General features: G+C 49.3%; 7 protein-coding genes across 7 annotated transcripts; 3 read left to right on the top strand and 4 right to left on the bottom strand.

Moving 5' to 3' along the window:
• Nucleotides 1-12: 12 nt before the first annotated feature.
• M430DRAFT_251599 (hypothetical protein) lies at nt 13-2,100 on the bottom strand. The gene is made up of 3 exons (XM_024865196.1): nt 1,558-2,100; nt 245-1,508; nt 13-48 (listed from the first exon to the last, which is right to left on the bottom strand). Exons 1-2 carry the CDS (start codon nt 1,977-1,979, stop codon nt 251-253), a joined length of 1,680 nt encoding a protein of 559 aa, XP_024720537.1. The 5' UTR covers nt 1,980-2,100; the 3' UTR covers nt 13-48; nt 245-250.
• A 228-nt stretch (nt 2,101-2,328) lies between these two features.
• Nucleotides 2,329-3,875, bottom strand: M430DRAFT_35601 (hypothetical protein). The gene has a single exon (XM_024866771.1). It carries the CDS (start codon nt 3,830-3,832, stop codon nt 2,390-2,392), a length of 1,443 nt encoding a protein of 480 aa, XP_024720536.1. The 5' UTR covers nt 3,833-3,875; the 3' UTR covers nt 2,329-2,389.
• Nucleotides 3,876-4,231: 356 nt separating this feature from the next.
• On the bottom strand, nt 4,232-5,692 carry M430DRAFT_28738 (hypothetical protein; the record flags this gene model as incomplete). The annotated part of the gene is made up of 2 exons (XM_024865817.1): nt 4,232-5,445; nt 5,497-5,692. 2 exons carry the CDS (start codon nt 5,690-5,692, stop codon nt 4,232-4,234), a joined length of 1,410 nt encoding a protein of 469 aa, XP_024720535.1.
• Nucleotides 5,693-7,113: 1,421 nt separating this feature from the next.
• M430DRAFT_51347 (hypothetical protein) lies at nt 7,114-8,887 on the top strand (the record flags this gene model as incomplete). Its single annotated transcript, XM_024868209.1, has 3 exons — nt 7,114-8,057; nt 8,108-8,642; nt 8,696-8,887. 3 exons carry the CDS (start codon nt 7,114-7,116, stop codon nt 8,885-8,887), a joined length of 1,671 nt encoding a protein of 556 aa, XP_024720534.1.
• A 528-nt stretch (nt 8,888-9,415) lies between these two features.
• M430DRAFT_103543 (hypothetical protein) lies at nt 9,416-11,317 on the bottom strand (the record flags this gene model as incomplete). The annotated part of the gene is made up of 5 exons (XM_024860868.1): nt 9,416-9,695; nt 9,745-9,836; nt 9,885-10,013; nt 10,062-10,878; nt 10,932-11,317. The coding sequence occupies 5 exons, from the start codon at nt 11,315-11,317 to the stop codon at nt 9,416-9,418; spliced, it is 1,704 nt and encodes a 567-aa protein (XP_024720533.1).
• Nucleotides 11,318-11,785: 468 nt separating this feature from the next.
• Nucleotides 11,786-12,742, top strand: M430DRAFT_51346 (hypothetical protein; the record flags this gene model as incomplete). The annotated part of the gene is made up of 1 exon (XM_024868208.1): nt 11,786-12,742. The coding sequence occupies one exon, from the start codon at nt 11,786-11,788 to the stop codon at nt 12,740-12,742; it is 957 nt and encodes a 318-aa protein (XP_024720532.1).
• A 984-nt stretch (nt 12,743-13,726) lies between these two features.
• On the top strand, nt 13,727-15,610 carry M430DRAFT_28734 (hypothetical protein; the record flags this gene model as incomplete). The annotated part of the gene is made up of 1 exon (XM_024865816.1): nt 13,727-15,610. One exon carries the CDS (start codon nt 13,727-13,729, stop codon nt 15,608-15,610), a length of 1,884 nt encoding a protein of 627 aa, XP_024720531.1.
• Between the last annotated feature and the right edge of the window lie 601 nt (nt 15,611-16,211).

Raw genomic sequence — 16,211 nt, 5'->3', positions numbered from 1 at the left:
GGACTACGGCATGAGCAGTCGATAATGACGGATGCGCGATGGATCTACCTGTATAAGAGCTTAGAGATGCGTGATTTTTGCATTGCGGCCTGCGTGCGTAGCGGCGAATGGAGTTCAACATTTGAGCCTGCCAGAGCTGCATAATAAAAACCAAGAACAGCCATGAGGAAAGTAAGGCGAGGAGCATTGATCTGGGAGCTACTAGCGTCTCGAGACGTCCGTAGAGGTATGGAAGAGTCGGTACCTATTTTCACTCATCGTCCTGCAAGATCTCCCTAATGCCACCACCAGCAAGACTCTCGTCTTGCATTGCAACGCCTCCAGAAGGTCGGATGCCATTCGTAGCACCTCCAACCACGCCGCCATCCTGCATCCAGAAATCAACCTCGTCAATAATGTCGTACACAATGTCCTCCACAATCTGCTCGTCGTATCTCTCTGCCACCGCGCGCAGCCTGTTGAGTTTCGAAGTCCGGGGCTGGTCACTCCCGGCCATGTCGACATCATCATCATCATTACTGCGCCAGTCGGGCGGTGCGTACCACCACGACGGTCCGAAATTGACCTCCGCAGCGCCACCTCTGAACACCGAGACGGCGGGATAGTAGCCTAGCATCCCGTCGTCCAGCCCCTCTCTGGCTCCAACCTGGGCGAGGGGCTTTGAGGCAGGTGGTAGGAAGGCTAGCAGGTCCTTAAATGCGGTTCCGATCTCTCTCCCATTCTTATAGACTTTGATGCTTGAATGGGGTAGTGTTCTAAGAGCTGGACATGTGTGCGTAGGACTTGGTTTTTGCCCTCCACCCGCAAGACCGCCGTTTGAAGAGATGACTGGCGAAGGGTTCATGAGTTCCTCCAGCTCCTTTGAGGCATGGTATTCTATCTGTTCGAAGTACAGGTGGGCCTTGAATCGGATAGGAACCCGGTCTCGAATTATATCCGGGGCGTCGGTGGGAGCATTTCCATCGTCCTCGAGATCGACTGCCGGATTATAGTGGCCCTCCACAATCTTTCGATGTAATGATTGCGATGGGAGGTTGATTTCCAATCCAATAACATCGCCCTCTCTAACATCCTCTCCTATTGGGAAGAAATCCTTTGGCCGCGACATATGAACCTTCTGTCCTGCCACATCCCGGATTCCATAGCTGTACGCATCAAAGCCAACAGGCGCATCTAATGTAGCTTCTCGTCTCGCCCATCCTACCCGTACATGACCTCTGGGACTCTGGTCTGTGCCATGCATTCCGTCTCGCGGTATCCCACTCAAGATCCTGCATTCCCAATACCATCGGCCTTCCCGTACTCCAACATTTGCCTTTGCCATCCTGAAACCCTTTTCTGTTGTGACACTGTGAGCTGCCTTATCCAAGAACATATGCGTAGCAGTGTCTTCGAAGTTGAGGCGCGCCCCAAAGGGTTCAGTTTCTGATTGTCGGTAGTACAAGGAGGATGGAAATGCTGGATCTGCGATGCAGTGCGTGTAGTGGTAGTTCTTTTTGTTATACACACTTGAAGATGTTAGATCTGTAGTTCTTGGGGAGGGGACCATGGTCTTACTGGTCAGTGGTCTCGTAGAACTGGGTTTCAAAAGGTCCGGTTGTTTTGGTGTGGGAGAGGGTGAAGACTGGCCCACGAGGAGCTTCAAAGTCGGTGATCTTAGGAGGTGGGAGCTTGTATCTTATAGGAGCAAGAACAGTGCCATTTTTCTTGTGCTTCTGCGTGCTTGCTTTTGGATCGGGCGTCGCTCTGGTGCTGTCGGCCCCTTTCGATTCTCGTTTCTTTAACGATTCCTTCTTGGCTCTTGATGCACGTTCGCGCGCGAGGGGAACGTCATCCTTAGAGGCTTTGAAATCGGGGTTTAGAGGTGAAGATACCGTGGGCTGGTGGTCATCTTCTAGAGCGCGTTTTTGAGGGATCGAGGAGATGGGAGCAGAGATGGGCGTGGGTTCGGGTTTGGGTGAGGATTCCTCTGTAGACATCTTCGGGGCTGCTTTCCTCAGAGGTACACAAAGGTAAGGGAGAGCGCAAAGATGTGAAGGGGACGCGAATTGGATTCGCTGAGTTGGAGTCGCGAACCAGGATTGAGTATTTGCCTTCAAGTAAGTAGGCGGGCAGCAGTTCTTAGCTACCCTGGCAGTATCGGACGAGGGCCGAGACTCGAGGGTAGCCGCATCAAAACAGTGGGTGTAGCTACTAAACAAACACATCACGGGGTTTATTGACGGGTCTCTTGTCATAAGTACTCTACTCATAAATATAAGGTATACACTGGTTCGTGAATAGGTTGGATCAATACAGTATGACTTTACGAGTTGATACCAATAAATCCTCTGACAATGTGGAACATCATGTGGATCTCAGTTAAAAATGCCAGCTGATGGGTATCATTTTAGTCGCTATCCGAACTACTGCTCTCCGAGTCCCCTTCCTCTTCATCAAAGCCCTCGAAGTCTTCCAATTCCCCAGCCTCCTCTTCTGCTTCGTCCATTTTCGGGAGCATGATAAATGCCTTCAGGCATGTGATTCGATTGTTCGTCTCGTACGTGCCGAGCAATACTCCAACCTGCTTGACCTTGTCGCTATGACGGGCTAAATCTGATGCAGACAGCTTCCAGACTCTGAGAGCACCGTCACTGCTTCCTGCAACAATGAATAGATCTTTCGAGGTCCCTTCGCCCACACTCAAAACAGTAAAGTCCTTGACCCTTCCAGAAAGCCCAGCATCTTTTCCTCCAAGCTGCGCAATCAATTTCGCAGAAGGTAGGGGTGCATCCTTCCCTTCAGCCGCCTTTGCTGTCGTGAGGTCCGCAGGTCTCGTAGAATAGAACAATATCCTGCCGTCCTCTGTCGACACCGCCAAGACTTGAATATCTTCCTTCTCGTCCACCTGTACATAACAAAGCTGGTGTATCTTCATCTTCGGCTCCGGCACAACCTTGCACTTGGGTTTGCTATCCATGCCAAATACCAATATTCCCCTCTCGAATCCCACACAGAATTCTTCCCCTGCATCCGTACTTCCCCAGGCAACTTTCCTTCCCTCGCCACTACTAAACCTGCCCTCTCCTACTTCCCCCAACATCGTCCTCTCAAAGTTCAACACACCCGCCTTCTTTCCTGTAACCAAGTTCCACAATCTCATGCATTTCTCCCCCTTGCTTACTGAAATCATGAGCTTTGTACTGGGATGTACCGCAAAATCGTTCACCCCGCTCGGTGCCCCTCCCAAAGGCGCTGTATCTCCACTCGGCCTGCCTACCGGTTTGGGAATCGGCACCTTTATGGAAGACAATAAACTCCAATCCCTGGTCCGTGTAATAGCAATTGTGCTGTCCTCCGCTGAACTTAGCAGCTTGCTCCTGTTGGGAAAATACAGAGCAGTGATGCTGGATGAATGATGTAACAGGCTTCCCAATTCGCGATTTTGGGGATTTTCGACGACGGCTCTGGACGTCAGGGAGGGAATAACGGGCACGGTGATCCTCGAAGGTGCGTGTGCAGAGAGGTGATAGAGGTTTATGCGTTCGTCAGTGCTGCCAGTTGCGAGGATGATCTTCTGGGATTGCTTTGGGACAGGGGCCGAAGGCGGGGAGAGCGCAAGACTCCGAATAGCGGATGTGTGGGCATTGAAGAGGAAGGTGTCTGCGAATTGGGCATCTTCGTCAGGGCGTACTGTTACCGTAACGCCGTGAAGGACTCGGTCGTAGGATCCCGCGACTATTTGGATCGTGGTGGTGGTTTTAGGGGCCGGTGGGTCAGTTGATTTAACCTTCTTGGTCGCAGCAGTTGCGGCTGCTGGGTCGCCGTTCGTAGTGCGCTTTCGTTTTGCCATTGTGTGATGTTGATGTTGACGTTGATGTTGGAAGATATTGTTGGTGTCAGGCAAAAAAAAAGTTTATGTATGCAGTCGCGGTGGATAAATCTCTTGCAGGGGTGGATGCGACTAGGACCGCATCACGTGCGAGACCCCTCGCAGCACGAGGCTCATTTGTGGGGTAAGAAAGTGAAATGCTTAACACCTCGGGAATAGTTGACATACTGAGACTCTGAGTTATCTCTCCCTAGAGGAACGTGAAAAGCAAGCGTTTTACCTCAGATAATTGACCAATGGACGTTTCACGATCAGTCTAGACGTCTAATATCTATGAGGTTCAGTACCCGCCCCGCATCAAAGCATCGCTCATGCATTCCCTGGCCCTTCTCCCTTGTCCCTTGACCTCCGCAGCAGATATCATTTCTTTTCCGGCTCCCCTTCCTTCCCCCATCTTGAAGACTCGTCTCCTAACTCCCATTCCCTCTCCACATAACCCAGCGACTTCTTCACCTTCTCAACCGTCGCCTTATCGCCCGTGTTCTTGCCAATATTATCACTGATCTTGATCGCCGGATTACCGTTCGCTGAGCTCAGTTTGATGACGATATTCAGTGGCACGGACTTCTTCCCCGTGCTCTTGTGAACAAAGTCATTTGTGAAGAAAGTACCAACACCGAAGGTAGGCCGGAAGCCAGCCTTTTCTGAAACCTCCTTGTATTCAAGACAGAGATCGATATTAAGTGAGTCCGAGAATACGATTGTCTTTTGCTCCTTAATATTTTGCTCGTCGTAGAACTCGCGCATCATTTTCACAAAATTGGCCGGATCTCCAGAATCCTGCCTAATGCCCGTGAAGATCTCAGCAAATGTTTTCCGCGGCTTTTCCTCGCCTCGAGGCTCCGTTGAAGGTTGCGCTCCCGGTGTAATGGTCGTAAGATCTGGGACAGGTTGTGCAAACGCCTTTAGAAAAGCTGGCGTTCCGAAAGTATCTGTAAGGGCAATGCCAAGGACTCCTTCTCCAAAACAGCCCACCCAGTAGCTCAACGCCTTGTAAGTGGCGGTACTATAGTCACCTGTAATAGCGGCAACTCCCATGAACCATTCATGTGCCACTGTTCCGACTGGTGGAATGCCAAATCTCATCGCCAGGTGAACATTACTCGTTCCAGATATAGTGCCAGGTAATCCTGTCTTCTCTCCCTCTTTCTTAGCTTTGATCAAGCCACGGATAACCAACGCCTGGGTATGGTAATCTCTTCTTCTCCTGGTTCCAAACTCCGAAACAACACAGCCTGCTTTGAGCAGCCTCATGCCCTTGTCGTATGCCTTCTCCTCTTGGCCATCGTATGTCCAATCGGTGTCCATGAAACGAAAGTATGCCTCACTTGTCAGAGCGAGCAGCGGGATCTCGTAGAGAATAGTCTCGACCCATAATCCTTTGATTTCAATATCGATTTCTCCTAGGTCTTCATCGCTGCCAGTGTCGCTAGTCGGCAGAAAGGATGCCACGATCTGCTCCCGAGGGTTGAGGCGGAAATCCTTGAGGAAATCGAGGTAAGGTTTGTCAAGGTACGTGCATGTATTTTGCAGGAATCGTAACTCTTCGTTCGAGAGCGCGATGTTCCCAAGCTCTGTAAAGATCTTTAGCTTACGTCACCGGCGATGCGATGGAGATCACACACTGTTGATTTGGAGTTGGAGCCACTTGAATGCAGCTCTGGAGAGCTTCTTCTCAGGTGTTCTGTTCTTGAATGAGTATGTCACTGGGACTTGCGGGAAGTATTTCAAGACGGCGCATTGCATAGTCAGCTTGTAGAGGTCGGTGTCGAGGAAGGAGATGACTCCTTCTGGGAAGGGCGAGGAGCCATTGAAATCCATAACGACAAGAGGTGTGGGACGTATTGAGACGAGGACGGAAGAGAAAGGGGAAAAGGAGGGAGCCAGATCCTGCCTATAGAGCCAGGGCTGAGGCGTAAACTTGGACGTGTGTCAACAGAGGCATGTTGCGGAGGGGGGAGACCGAACCCCCACTACTCTTCGCTAAGAAATTAACAGTCGACATCGGAGGTATTCATCGTCAGGGTACAAAGGACCCCGTACAGTACCTTATCCAGCAATCCTACATTCTGTAACGGCTGCTGAGAGTCAACAATGGCAAAGGGCAATCCTATTTTCCAAGACCGGCACGCAGCCTTGAGATTCTCGAGGGATGGCGATTAGAACTATGGGGCTGTTTAGCCTCATGTTCGATTATCTGGGTGTCTATATAGTAACTCTTCGTGTGCGTAGTAAAGAAATCGCATGAGGATGACTAACCTAGCTTGTACAGCATCGGGTCTTTGGAATCGCATTTGACCACTACCTGGATATAGAGAAATAACTGTTTGTTTCAACATCTACCAAGATAGGACAACAATGCTGTTCAGCTCATATTCTAGTTGAAGCAGATAGGCTACGTTGTGCAGCTTCTAGAACGTTGAGCTCATCACGTGCATTACAAGTCCTGCCCCAATGACTAGAACGGCTTTTGGTAGCTCTGTGGTTAGAATGCTGCAACTGTCCAAAGCTTCTAGAAGACTTAAAGATGTTCTAATGCTGCTAAGGAATCGCCAAGCAACGTGGGGTCTCCGGTGCTTGGATGTTCTGCATCAGTCCGCTGTCCTGTACTCCCTTGCTGACGGCTCGTAGTGGTATGTAGTTTGAGGAACTCGTTACAGCCCTGGCCTTTCGCGCTTTGCGGTTCTTTTCGGAGTTTGGCGTCCTAAGTACAAACTCGACATGCCTTCTGTAAAGCTGAGCTCTCGATTATTCCAACCTAACCCTGCTGTACGGCGTGGACGATGCCTCTGATAAGGCTAACGGGAGAACTGATGAACTGATGAACAACGGCTGAACTTGAGCTGCTATATATAAACTGATACTGTAAGTTAGCGCGACCCGGATAACGAGGCGGCCAATGGTATCTCACAGGCGCCTGGTGCCATCGGGTGGACCGTGGAGAAAAATGGGTATTGCCGCAGATGCTTGTGATGAACTTCACCTCATCCCCAGTTTCCCCCCAACAATTGAACGTTCCTTAGAGGCTTCCACCAAGCGTGTGCAATCCTTTTTAGTAAAGCCGTATCTTTCATCTGCTTCCACATCGTGAGCCATGTGCTGCCCTCAGTTCGAAGATAAGAGATGCGTTTCCGGGTTCAAGAGTGGCAGGGTTATAAGTATGCTCTGCGAACCCCCTTCCTGTCGGCGTTGTAGGAACGCAAATCTTTTTGAACCTATTCCTGCTTTTGCATTGGTACAGGATGTCCAATTCAGCGGTCCGCCGTTTTTTCAAGCGGATCGAGATCCCTCGTGAGGATGATGCGCCAACGTCCGCATACATGAACCGCGATACAAGACCTCTACCTCCTGATCGACGCACGTATGGTCCCTGGACCTTCGTCGGCCTCTGGGTTGTGACCGGCTCCTTTAACATCGGCGGCTGGTCGACCGGATCGTCCTTGATTTCCCTCGGTCTCAATGTCTGGCAAGCCATGGTGACCGTCATTGTCGGTAATCTGCTTGTCGGTCTCATCTGCGTGCTCTCGGGGATGCCAGGGGCAAAATGGCACATCGGCTTCTCTATTCTCCAGAAGTCGTCTTGGGGGATGATAGGAGGCTACTTTCCCCTCATCAACAGGATCGTCTTGAGCTTCATTTGGTACTCCACCCAAGTATGGTGGGGCGGTCAGTGTGTCAAGACGTTTCTTGCGGCGTTATGGCCGAACTTCAACAATCTCAACAGGCCGCTGGCGAACGGTACCATGACCACGGCTGATTTTACAGCGTTCATAATCTTTGCACTGCTCTGCCTTCCTCTGATCCGAATCAAGCCCGAAAAGTACAAGATTCCTTTCGGTATCGCCGCTATAACTGTCATCCCGACTGTCTTCATCCTGCTCATATATTATCTGGTCAAAGCCAAAGGTGGCGGTTCTCTGCTTAAAAGCGTCAGTTCCGTCGCCGGAGTTGAACAGGCGGAGGGCACTCACCTGGCATGGATGCTCGTGCTGGGAATCGTATCTAACATAGGCGCAATCTGCACACATATCTTCTCGCAATCAGATTACACACGCTTCGCTCGAAAGCCACAGGATCAGCTCGTCGCTCAACTAATAATGGTCCCACTTGGAACCATTGTTGTAGCGCTCATCGGTATTATCTGTGCATCATGCGCAGCCCAGCTCTACCCAGAGGAGAAAACGCTGTCAGGGGCCAATACTCAACTTTGCACGATCTCGCTAACATTTGTGCCAGACTTTGGGAACCCTACCAGCTCTTCGCCGTTATCCAAAAACACTCCAACAATTCCTCTGGCTCACGCGCCGCTGTGGCTTTTGCCAGCCTCTCCTTTATCTTCGCTCAGTTCGGCATCGCCGTGGCGAACAACGCTCTTTGTAATGGCATAGATCTCTCCGCGCTAGCTCCACGTTACTTCAACCTCGTTCGCGGTGGGATGCTCACTGCGGCCTTTGCATTTATCATGCAGCCGTGGCAGCTGATGAATGGCGCCAACAAGTTTTTGACGGTTATGGGGGGCTATGCAGTGTTTTTGGGCCCGATGTCCGGCGTGATGTACGCGGATTATTACATTATCAGGCTGAGGAGGTTGAAATTGACGAGTTTGTATGACCTCAGTTCGACCAGTGTATATTGGTATACATTTGGTATTAATTGGCGGGCACCGGTGAGCTGGGCCATGGGAGTGTGGTTGCTATTACCGGGCTTTGTCCAGAGGGTTAAAAACCCGAGCATCGAGATAGGAGCCTGGTCGAAGATGTACTATCTGGCTGTGAGTTCAAGACGATCCTAAGATAGAGTGATTACTGACTCCATTGGACGCAGTGGCCTCTCGGATGCGCCGTCTCCCTGGCCACCTATGTGGCCCTAGACTTTTTCTGGCCTATTCAGAGAAGTCGTGAAATTGACGACGTGGATTACTTCGGTACTTTTGATGAAACGGCTACCGGTGTTCTTGAGGGAGACACAAGTTCAGTGGAAGGTCGTGAACGTGTGCTCGCTTCTGAGAAGGTGTAGATTCCGTTTAACGGCCGCTGTGTCGAGTACTTTAATTTCTACATGTTTGGAATAGATACATTAGATAGCAGACTGTACGTACATTCATGATTGATTCAAGAATATCTAGTTGTTTACGAAGGACGTAACGTGTACACGAAAAATGCATAAAGTGGTGTGTTAAAATCAGACTTATACCCCAGACATACCTCCACTATTCCACGACCAAGTACGCGACGCAAATCTTATGATGGGTATCGATTGGTTTATTTTTTTTTCTTCTATGAAAAGCCTTCTCAAAGTTAATAATTCGTCCACTATCGGAATTGGAGGGTATGCCGTGGGATGCCGTGAGCAAAGAACTCGAAGGGAAGTCTATATGCCGCAAAAAATCAATACCACCATGACCCTCTAATAGGAACGCCATTGCTACACTCCTAAGAATATATACACTTTAAATCATTTAAAATCATCCACTGAAGGAAACTTCTGCTCTCCTCCTACTGCAGTAAGCTTCTTAGTGGTTGTTGCATTTAAACCCCAAGTTGCTTAAAACAAGAAATCGGATGGATTTAAGGTGGAAAGACCGGTATTCCAAAGCATGTAGTCGAACAAATCTGACGGGACTGTTACCACATCTTCCATTGTCAGATTGTTAGACACGTCGTTATGTTCCGATTGCACCCGATATTCCCGCGTTTGCGCTTTTTCTTGTTGCTCAGTAATATGTTGGTCAATTCGGTCGACGTGTTGACGCAGTCGAGCTCCTGCTTCGCCAGCTGATGCATAACAGCTGCTGAGTCTTGTGAGGAGGCCCGCCATACTAAGTCTGGATTCATTAGCTTTAATAAAAGAGAAGACCCTTCGCGGTTTCCTACATGACTAGTCTGAGATGCTGGTAATCTCCCTCGGACAATTGCTTCCCGATTACGCTACTCAGGATATGGCCGATACCAGAAAGTTCTTGGAACTGGTCCTAGTTAACAAACATGGCTTCAGTCATTGGATTGACTCTTACCATTGGTGAGCTGATTGCTCTGAAATACTCCAGTGGAATTGCGGATACATTTTCAATGAGCTCAAGTGCAACTTCACAAGCTTTGCGAATTGTAGCCGTTTCAGCAGAGAAGATAGTCATTTTGACGAGCTATTCCTAATGTAAGAATACATCCGGCGCAAATGAGGCGTAACAGACCTGAACTGTAGCAACAATATTGGCCGTTTGGAACCCGCACCGATTGTTTCTGACATTCTGGGATTGACAAGAGGCCTGTCGAAACCGGACTGGCAAATCGGTCTGCAGCGCGTGGACTTGCTCCAGAACCTGAGCTGCGGAGAGTGTAGCAAAGGCTGGGCTTCTTTGATACGCTATTGATGTCCGTTTAGCTCGAAAGGCATTGACAGCATATTCAAGAATTCTGTAGAGATCAGTAATCAGGTTCCATCCAGTAAGCCACTCGTCTGCTTCATTTGTATCGCCCCTGCCATCGTTGTCGGGAACTGTCGGATATAAAACAGCACATTGAGACTCTTGGATTCGAATTATATGCCCCAGAACAAGGGATGTATGGACTTCAAGCCGGTAGGCAGACCAGAATAACCGTCTTCTGACCTCTCTCTCCGAATCGCTGAGGCCGCTGGGCCAGCGCTTTTCGTCTTGCAGACCATCTTGTGCCAATAAAGCATGACACATGCCCATATTCTTGTGCAAGAGGCCAGTATTACCAACTTGGATGGCATATAGTGCTAGAAGATGGAAAGCTCTTAGGTAATCTAGATCTCTGCATCTATCAAGTTCTGCTGGTATGGCATGAAGAGCCTCGTGGAGATATGTGGCAGGATCGAGAGAATCAGCAGCTGGGGCTAGTGAGATGGTAAAAACTGCTTTATCATGAACGTGTTGAGCACTGAGTGCGCACAAGGCCATCAAATTGGCATAAGAGGCCTGGTCGCGCCCTATCAGGCCATGATGCCATTGTTCCAAGAAATTCGGCTGGTCGAAGAATGGATAACTGTAGATTATCAGGAAAGTTGTCAGACAATGACGGTATTCTTTTAGTCTCACATTGGATAAATCGTGTCAAAATATACATCGATAAGACTTCTAATAATCAGCTTTGATCCATGTAGATGCGCATCCATGCTCCGCCTAGGGGTCGGCTCGCAGCTTGCGAGGGAGAGGTTTAACTGGGGTCGACTAGGTTTTGTACCCCGCCGGTGCTCTGGTCTAAGCTGTGTACATGGTACTCCATATTCTATACACGTCGAACAACTTTGGCTTCTGGAGTTGGTAGTTGAGGTTGACTCGGCCGCGGGACCTGGCCGGCATTTAATGGCCCTTTGATGACAAAAGTCACATGCTCTCGTTGCTCTTCGCCTTTTTCGAACATGTCTGGATTGAGCTTCAAGGTCCCTTTGAGAAGCAGCGTCATGCCCGCTAGGACGGGGCATAATGCTTCCCCCAATTGACTGAGAAGGTGACTGCGGCTTGTCAAGGCGAGCTGTGTAGATACATGTCTGCCTTATTTCGACGTGTAGAAATATCTAAGGCAACAAGGCAAGGTTCCTTATTAAGATAGCGCCCCCATGGTCACGTGAACGAGCCACAAATTTCAAGTTGGACCGGGAAGTATGACAGCGGAAGGGAAGTGGAGCGGAGCGGAGCGGAGTTAAGAGCGGACCGCCCATCAGCATCCCCTGTTCACCAGTGTATCAAAATGTATGTATCAGCTAAATCATTCTTGATCCCAAATCCAAATTTGTATAAAATCGGGTTTCTCAAGTATTTCGAACTTCTCTACTTCCCGTGACTGTCATGTTATGATAACTCAACATCCGTACTCCTCTCCAAGACGCGCGGGGAAGTCGATCCATGACAAGATGACTTTCGAAACCCAATCCACAATGGATGAAAGCCACATGAAAGCTCTGCGTTTGACCTCTACCAGCGGTTCAAAACCTTCTCTCTCTCTCAGTACTCTTCCCAAGCCAAGTCCTCCACCAGGCTCCGTCCTCGTCAAGATCCGTGCAGCAGGAATCAATCCTAGTGACGTCATCAACGCCAAAGGCGGATTTCCTTATACAACGTTTCCTCGTACCCCAGGTCGCGACTATGCGGGAGTCGTCGTAGAGGGCCCTGAGGAGTTTTTGGGAAAGGAGGTTTACGGTACGAGTGGGAAGGTCTTGAGCTTCACAACCGATGGTACTCACGCGGAGTACTGTGTCATCTCATGTGATGGGATCAACTTGAAGCCTTCTAGTCTGAGCTTTGTGCAAGCCGCTGCTGTCGGCGTACCATTCACAACCGCCGCCCTTACGGTTCGGCGTGCTATGATCCAATCAACGGATAGGGTTCTGATTCTAGGCGCATCGGGTGCTGTTGGGTCTGCAGCCTGTCAATTGGCAAGGAATAAGGCTTGCCAAGTGCTCAGAGCAGCGAGGCGAGGTTCTGTCGATGTGAACCTCACCACCGACCCGGAATTGAGCACCGTCAAGAGCCTGACAGAGGGGAAAGGCGTAGATGTTGTGATTGATACCACTGGGTCGCCTGCCCTCATGCGTGCCGCCTTGCGGATTCTGGCTCTACGGGGCCGCCTTGTATACATCTCGGCTCCAAAGGAAGGGTCGACGGATTTCACATTCGACATGAAGCAGCTGTACCGGGAAGAGAAAATGATAATTGGATGCAACTCGCTTTTGCAAACGCTGCCAGAGGCAGCAAAGGAATTAGGAGGTCTAACCCCTGGATTTGAGGATGGCAGTCTTCAAGCTCCGAATGAGTCGGATATCGAGACGACCAGGATTGAAGATGCCGTCAATGTCTATCAGATGAAGGGAAACCTGGGAAATAGCAAGAAAATAGTTATTTCCTTTTGATTCATGAAACTTCAATCTGTCTCAGTGATAATTGAATGATTGACCGCCTCCCTTGAAGACGGTCTTTCTTTCGTGTGATCTATGTATGTCCAATAACGAACGAGTGTGTTCCAGGCGGTCAGAGGGGTCAATGGCATTCCGTATTTCTGCATTTTTCTCGCACGTATTCCAAGGCCCGTATCTTGCTATCTTGCCCTGCCTGTGCGGTTTCCCATCTCCTCCAAGGCATCTATCTCATGTTCCATGGAAAAATGGCCAGCCATATCCTCCGCTGATCTTCATAGTTTAGTCCATGGATGGTCCAACACAGATTTGACTGTGGCGCATAACTGAGATTTTGTTGGGTTGGGGGGGGGATAGAATATACCGGTCGCCAAGTCCCATCGCCAATTCCGTGACGATTTGTTCTTTAATTTGACTGTCGAGAGCAGGAAGTCGCAGGAGAACATACGCGGGTCGGAAATCTAGGCCATAATCGAGTTTGTATATTGATGTGGTTAGGGAATTCCAGGTGTGTTAGTAGGCCTTGATCAATCTCGGCAGAGCTTGAAACTGTTGATAGGACCATTACTCGGATAGCTTACGCCTTCGCGCGATAGCAAAGGCGGCCGGGATTGAGCTACATGAATAATGAGGACGTTGATATCAACGGTGATGTACTGCAGAAAGATATTGAACTATGTACCTAGGTAGGTAGGTAAGAGTAAGTTACTGTAAGGAATACAACCTATAGGTATAGATAGTAAAGGGGCGAATGGACATATAAAAGATTAGATAAGCTTAAGATTGCCTTTTCCATCACCACCTCAACCACACGTGGGGCCGTGCAAGGCACGTGAAATCATACAGATATACTGCCTACCTTACCTACCTACCTTGCCTTACCATACCTACATCAGATTCCTCCGGTACATATGGAGAGGGCACAATCTGCGGCTCCGTCTTGAATCAGCTACATCTCCTTACATTTGGGCTTATACCACCATGGATGATGCTCGCCCTCGCAAAAGAGAGCGCGCCATCAGGGCGTGCATACATTGTCGACAAATGAAAAAGAAGTGTGATGGTGCAAGGCCATGCTCCTCCTGTGCGCGCTTTAATCATGACTGCCAATACTACCAGCAAAAGGCACGGAGTCCCTTGAAACCAATCGCTCGCACTGCTACCGGTGGGGAGCCAGTTGGTAATGCTCTTTCGAAGGGAACGACCAACTTGACGCCTATCACCCCTACCGGACTTGAGAGAGGCGACAATTTCATGGATTATAGCATCTTGGATCCTGAAAAGGGCCGCTATTTTGATGGCAGCTCAGCAATTGCATTCCCTAGGCTGATGGGAATACACTTCGGTGCAACGAAAGCACCGCGGCTGCACTCATTCGCCTGGAACCTTGGTATCAGATCAGAGCCCCAGCCAAATATTCTCGATATCACTCAATTCGTCTCATTGAATGACGTGCACATCTATTCCAATGAGTACTTCACGGTGGTGCACCCATCATTTGATTTTCTGGATCAGCAAGACTTCATACGCCGTGCTTCATTGCGATGGAAAGAGAACCCAACAGAGGATGCGTTAAATTTCGACGCAGTGATTTGTGGGGTTGTTGCATTGGGGTATTTCGTGTCTCGAAAAACAGACAATGGCATTGAAGCAGCTCTCACAAGTCTTGCAAAAGATAGATTAGAGAGTGTCGCGTTGACAAAACCTCCTACGATCGACCTAATTGCAGCATGGATCCTGCGGGCGATCTACCTTCGGGCAACGTCACGGCCTCACGCCTCGTGGATGGCCAGTAATATCCTGATGCATCTGATTGAATCATCAGGGATTCAGCATGAGATTTCTTCAGTCGCTATCATCTATCCATCGTGCAAAAGCACAAACATCATCGATCCAGCACAATGCCTATATCGTCGAAAAGTCTTCTGGGTAGGGAGGGCGATCAATGCAATATTTTCATATGAGTACTCTCGTCCCAGGATCAACATTGACAAGGTTACCTGTGCTAGAATCGATACTGAGGTCAAAAGTGCGACGAGAGATCTACTTCAACTTGCTGATCTGATCCCTGAGAACTCTCAAGCATGCACTCACGCGGAAGAGATCGTTCAGACGAGGAATATGCTCGATGCGTTAGAAGCTGGAAGGGATGCTGAAGTTCCGGTATCTCTCTTTCGCGCAGACCTTGCATTCGCCGCCTATCGTCATCTTAGACCCTTTCTTACATCGACAAACTCAACTACTGACCCCAAGATAGTTTCAAATATCTTGTCAATTGGTTTAGCAGCTCTGAAGGCAATAGAAAGTCATTTATCGAAACCACCGGCACCATCAGCACCTTCCTCACAGTCAACAGATGATTCTGTCATAACTCCATGGTGGTCCCTAGCTTCAATTCCCTTCCACTTCATTCTTATCCTTCTCTCCCTTGATACGCCTGAATCACTTTCTCGCGTCTCAACCGCACTCGGTACTCTCCAAGCTATTAGGAGGGCGTTCAATACGCATCTCACAAGAGAAGCTGTTCAGAATGCGGCAATGTTGATTCATCTGGCACAAAGTCGAAAAGAACGAGATGTTCAGGCCTTGAAGGGGGCATTGAATGATAATCCATGTGTCCAGGAGACTGGGACCGCCGGATCGGTCCCATCTGGCGGAGATGCAGCTATGGCACCGATCTCGAATGGTGGAACGCGCATACAACAGCAATCACAGCCGGTAGGTGAACAAGGAATCATGGAGGGTCTTGGTTTGGCAACTCATATGAATGGATCTGCTACTGGAGACCTGGAAAGTCTGATCATGTCAGACAACCTTGCCGACATAAATTGGGATGCTGTATTCCGAAATACGGATTGGATGTGACCTTTCCCAACTGCAGTTCTACTAGATCATATTGCGATCATACAAAGAAAACTGCCAGATTCCACTCCAAGGAATTGCAACCACGCCTATCCGATTACTTATGGCCAACAAATGGATACCGGCAGTATTATTCCAGGACCCTCGCTCACCGGTCAATCCGAGATTGCGCTGACTGTTAAACTACACATGCGATTACAACATCAGATCAACCGCAAGTCAAAGAGTTGTCTTGATACTACCTCGTGGGGTTTACGAGCGAATCCTGGGGCGCGAAGAAACCATCCTATAGCGATTTTCATGCCCCAAAGCTCCAATGGCAGCGAGCAGCATCGACCATCAAAATCGAAGATTACAGAGGCGTGTAGCGTGGGACAGTATGGGATTGGAAACTCTGAGAAATACAATCCAGCATGGCCGAACACGTCTGCCCTCATTAGAACGGGTATTGCCCATCACGAATCATTTGGTTCAATGACGAGTACGCATATGCCACCAACCATTGGCAAAAGGTTGTTGGCGGCGTACCTACGGCTCCCTACGTATAATTCTGACTCTCCCACCGATATTACGGCAGTTCCAGAACCATAATGGTAACTCCCGA

This window comes from Amorphotheca resinae, assembly GCF_003019875.1.
Source record: "Amorphotheca resinae ATCC 22711 unplaced genomic scaffold M430scaffold_7, whole genome shotgun sequence".
Lineage (NCBI taxonomy): Eukaryota > Fungi > Ascomycota > Leotiomycetes > Helotiales > Amorphothecaceae > Amorphotheca > Amorphotheca resinae.
Note: the sequence above shows the minus strand (reverse complement) of the source record. Positions and strands in the feature narration are given on the sequence as shown.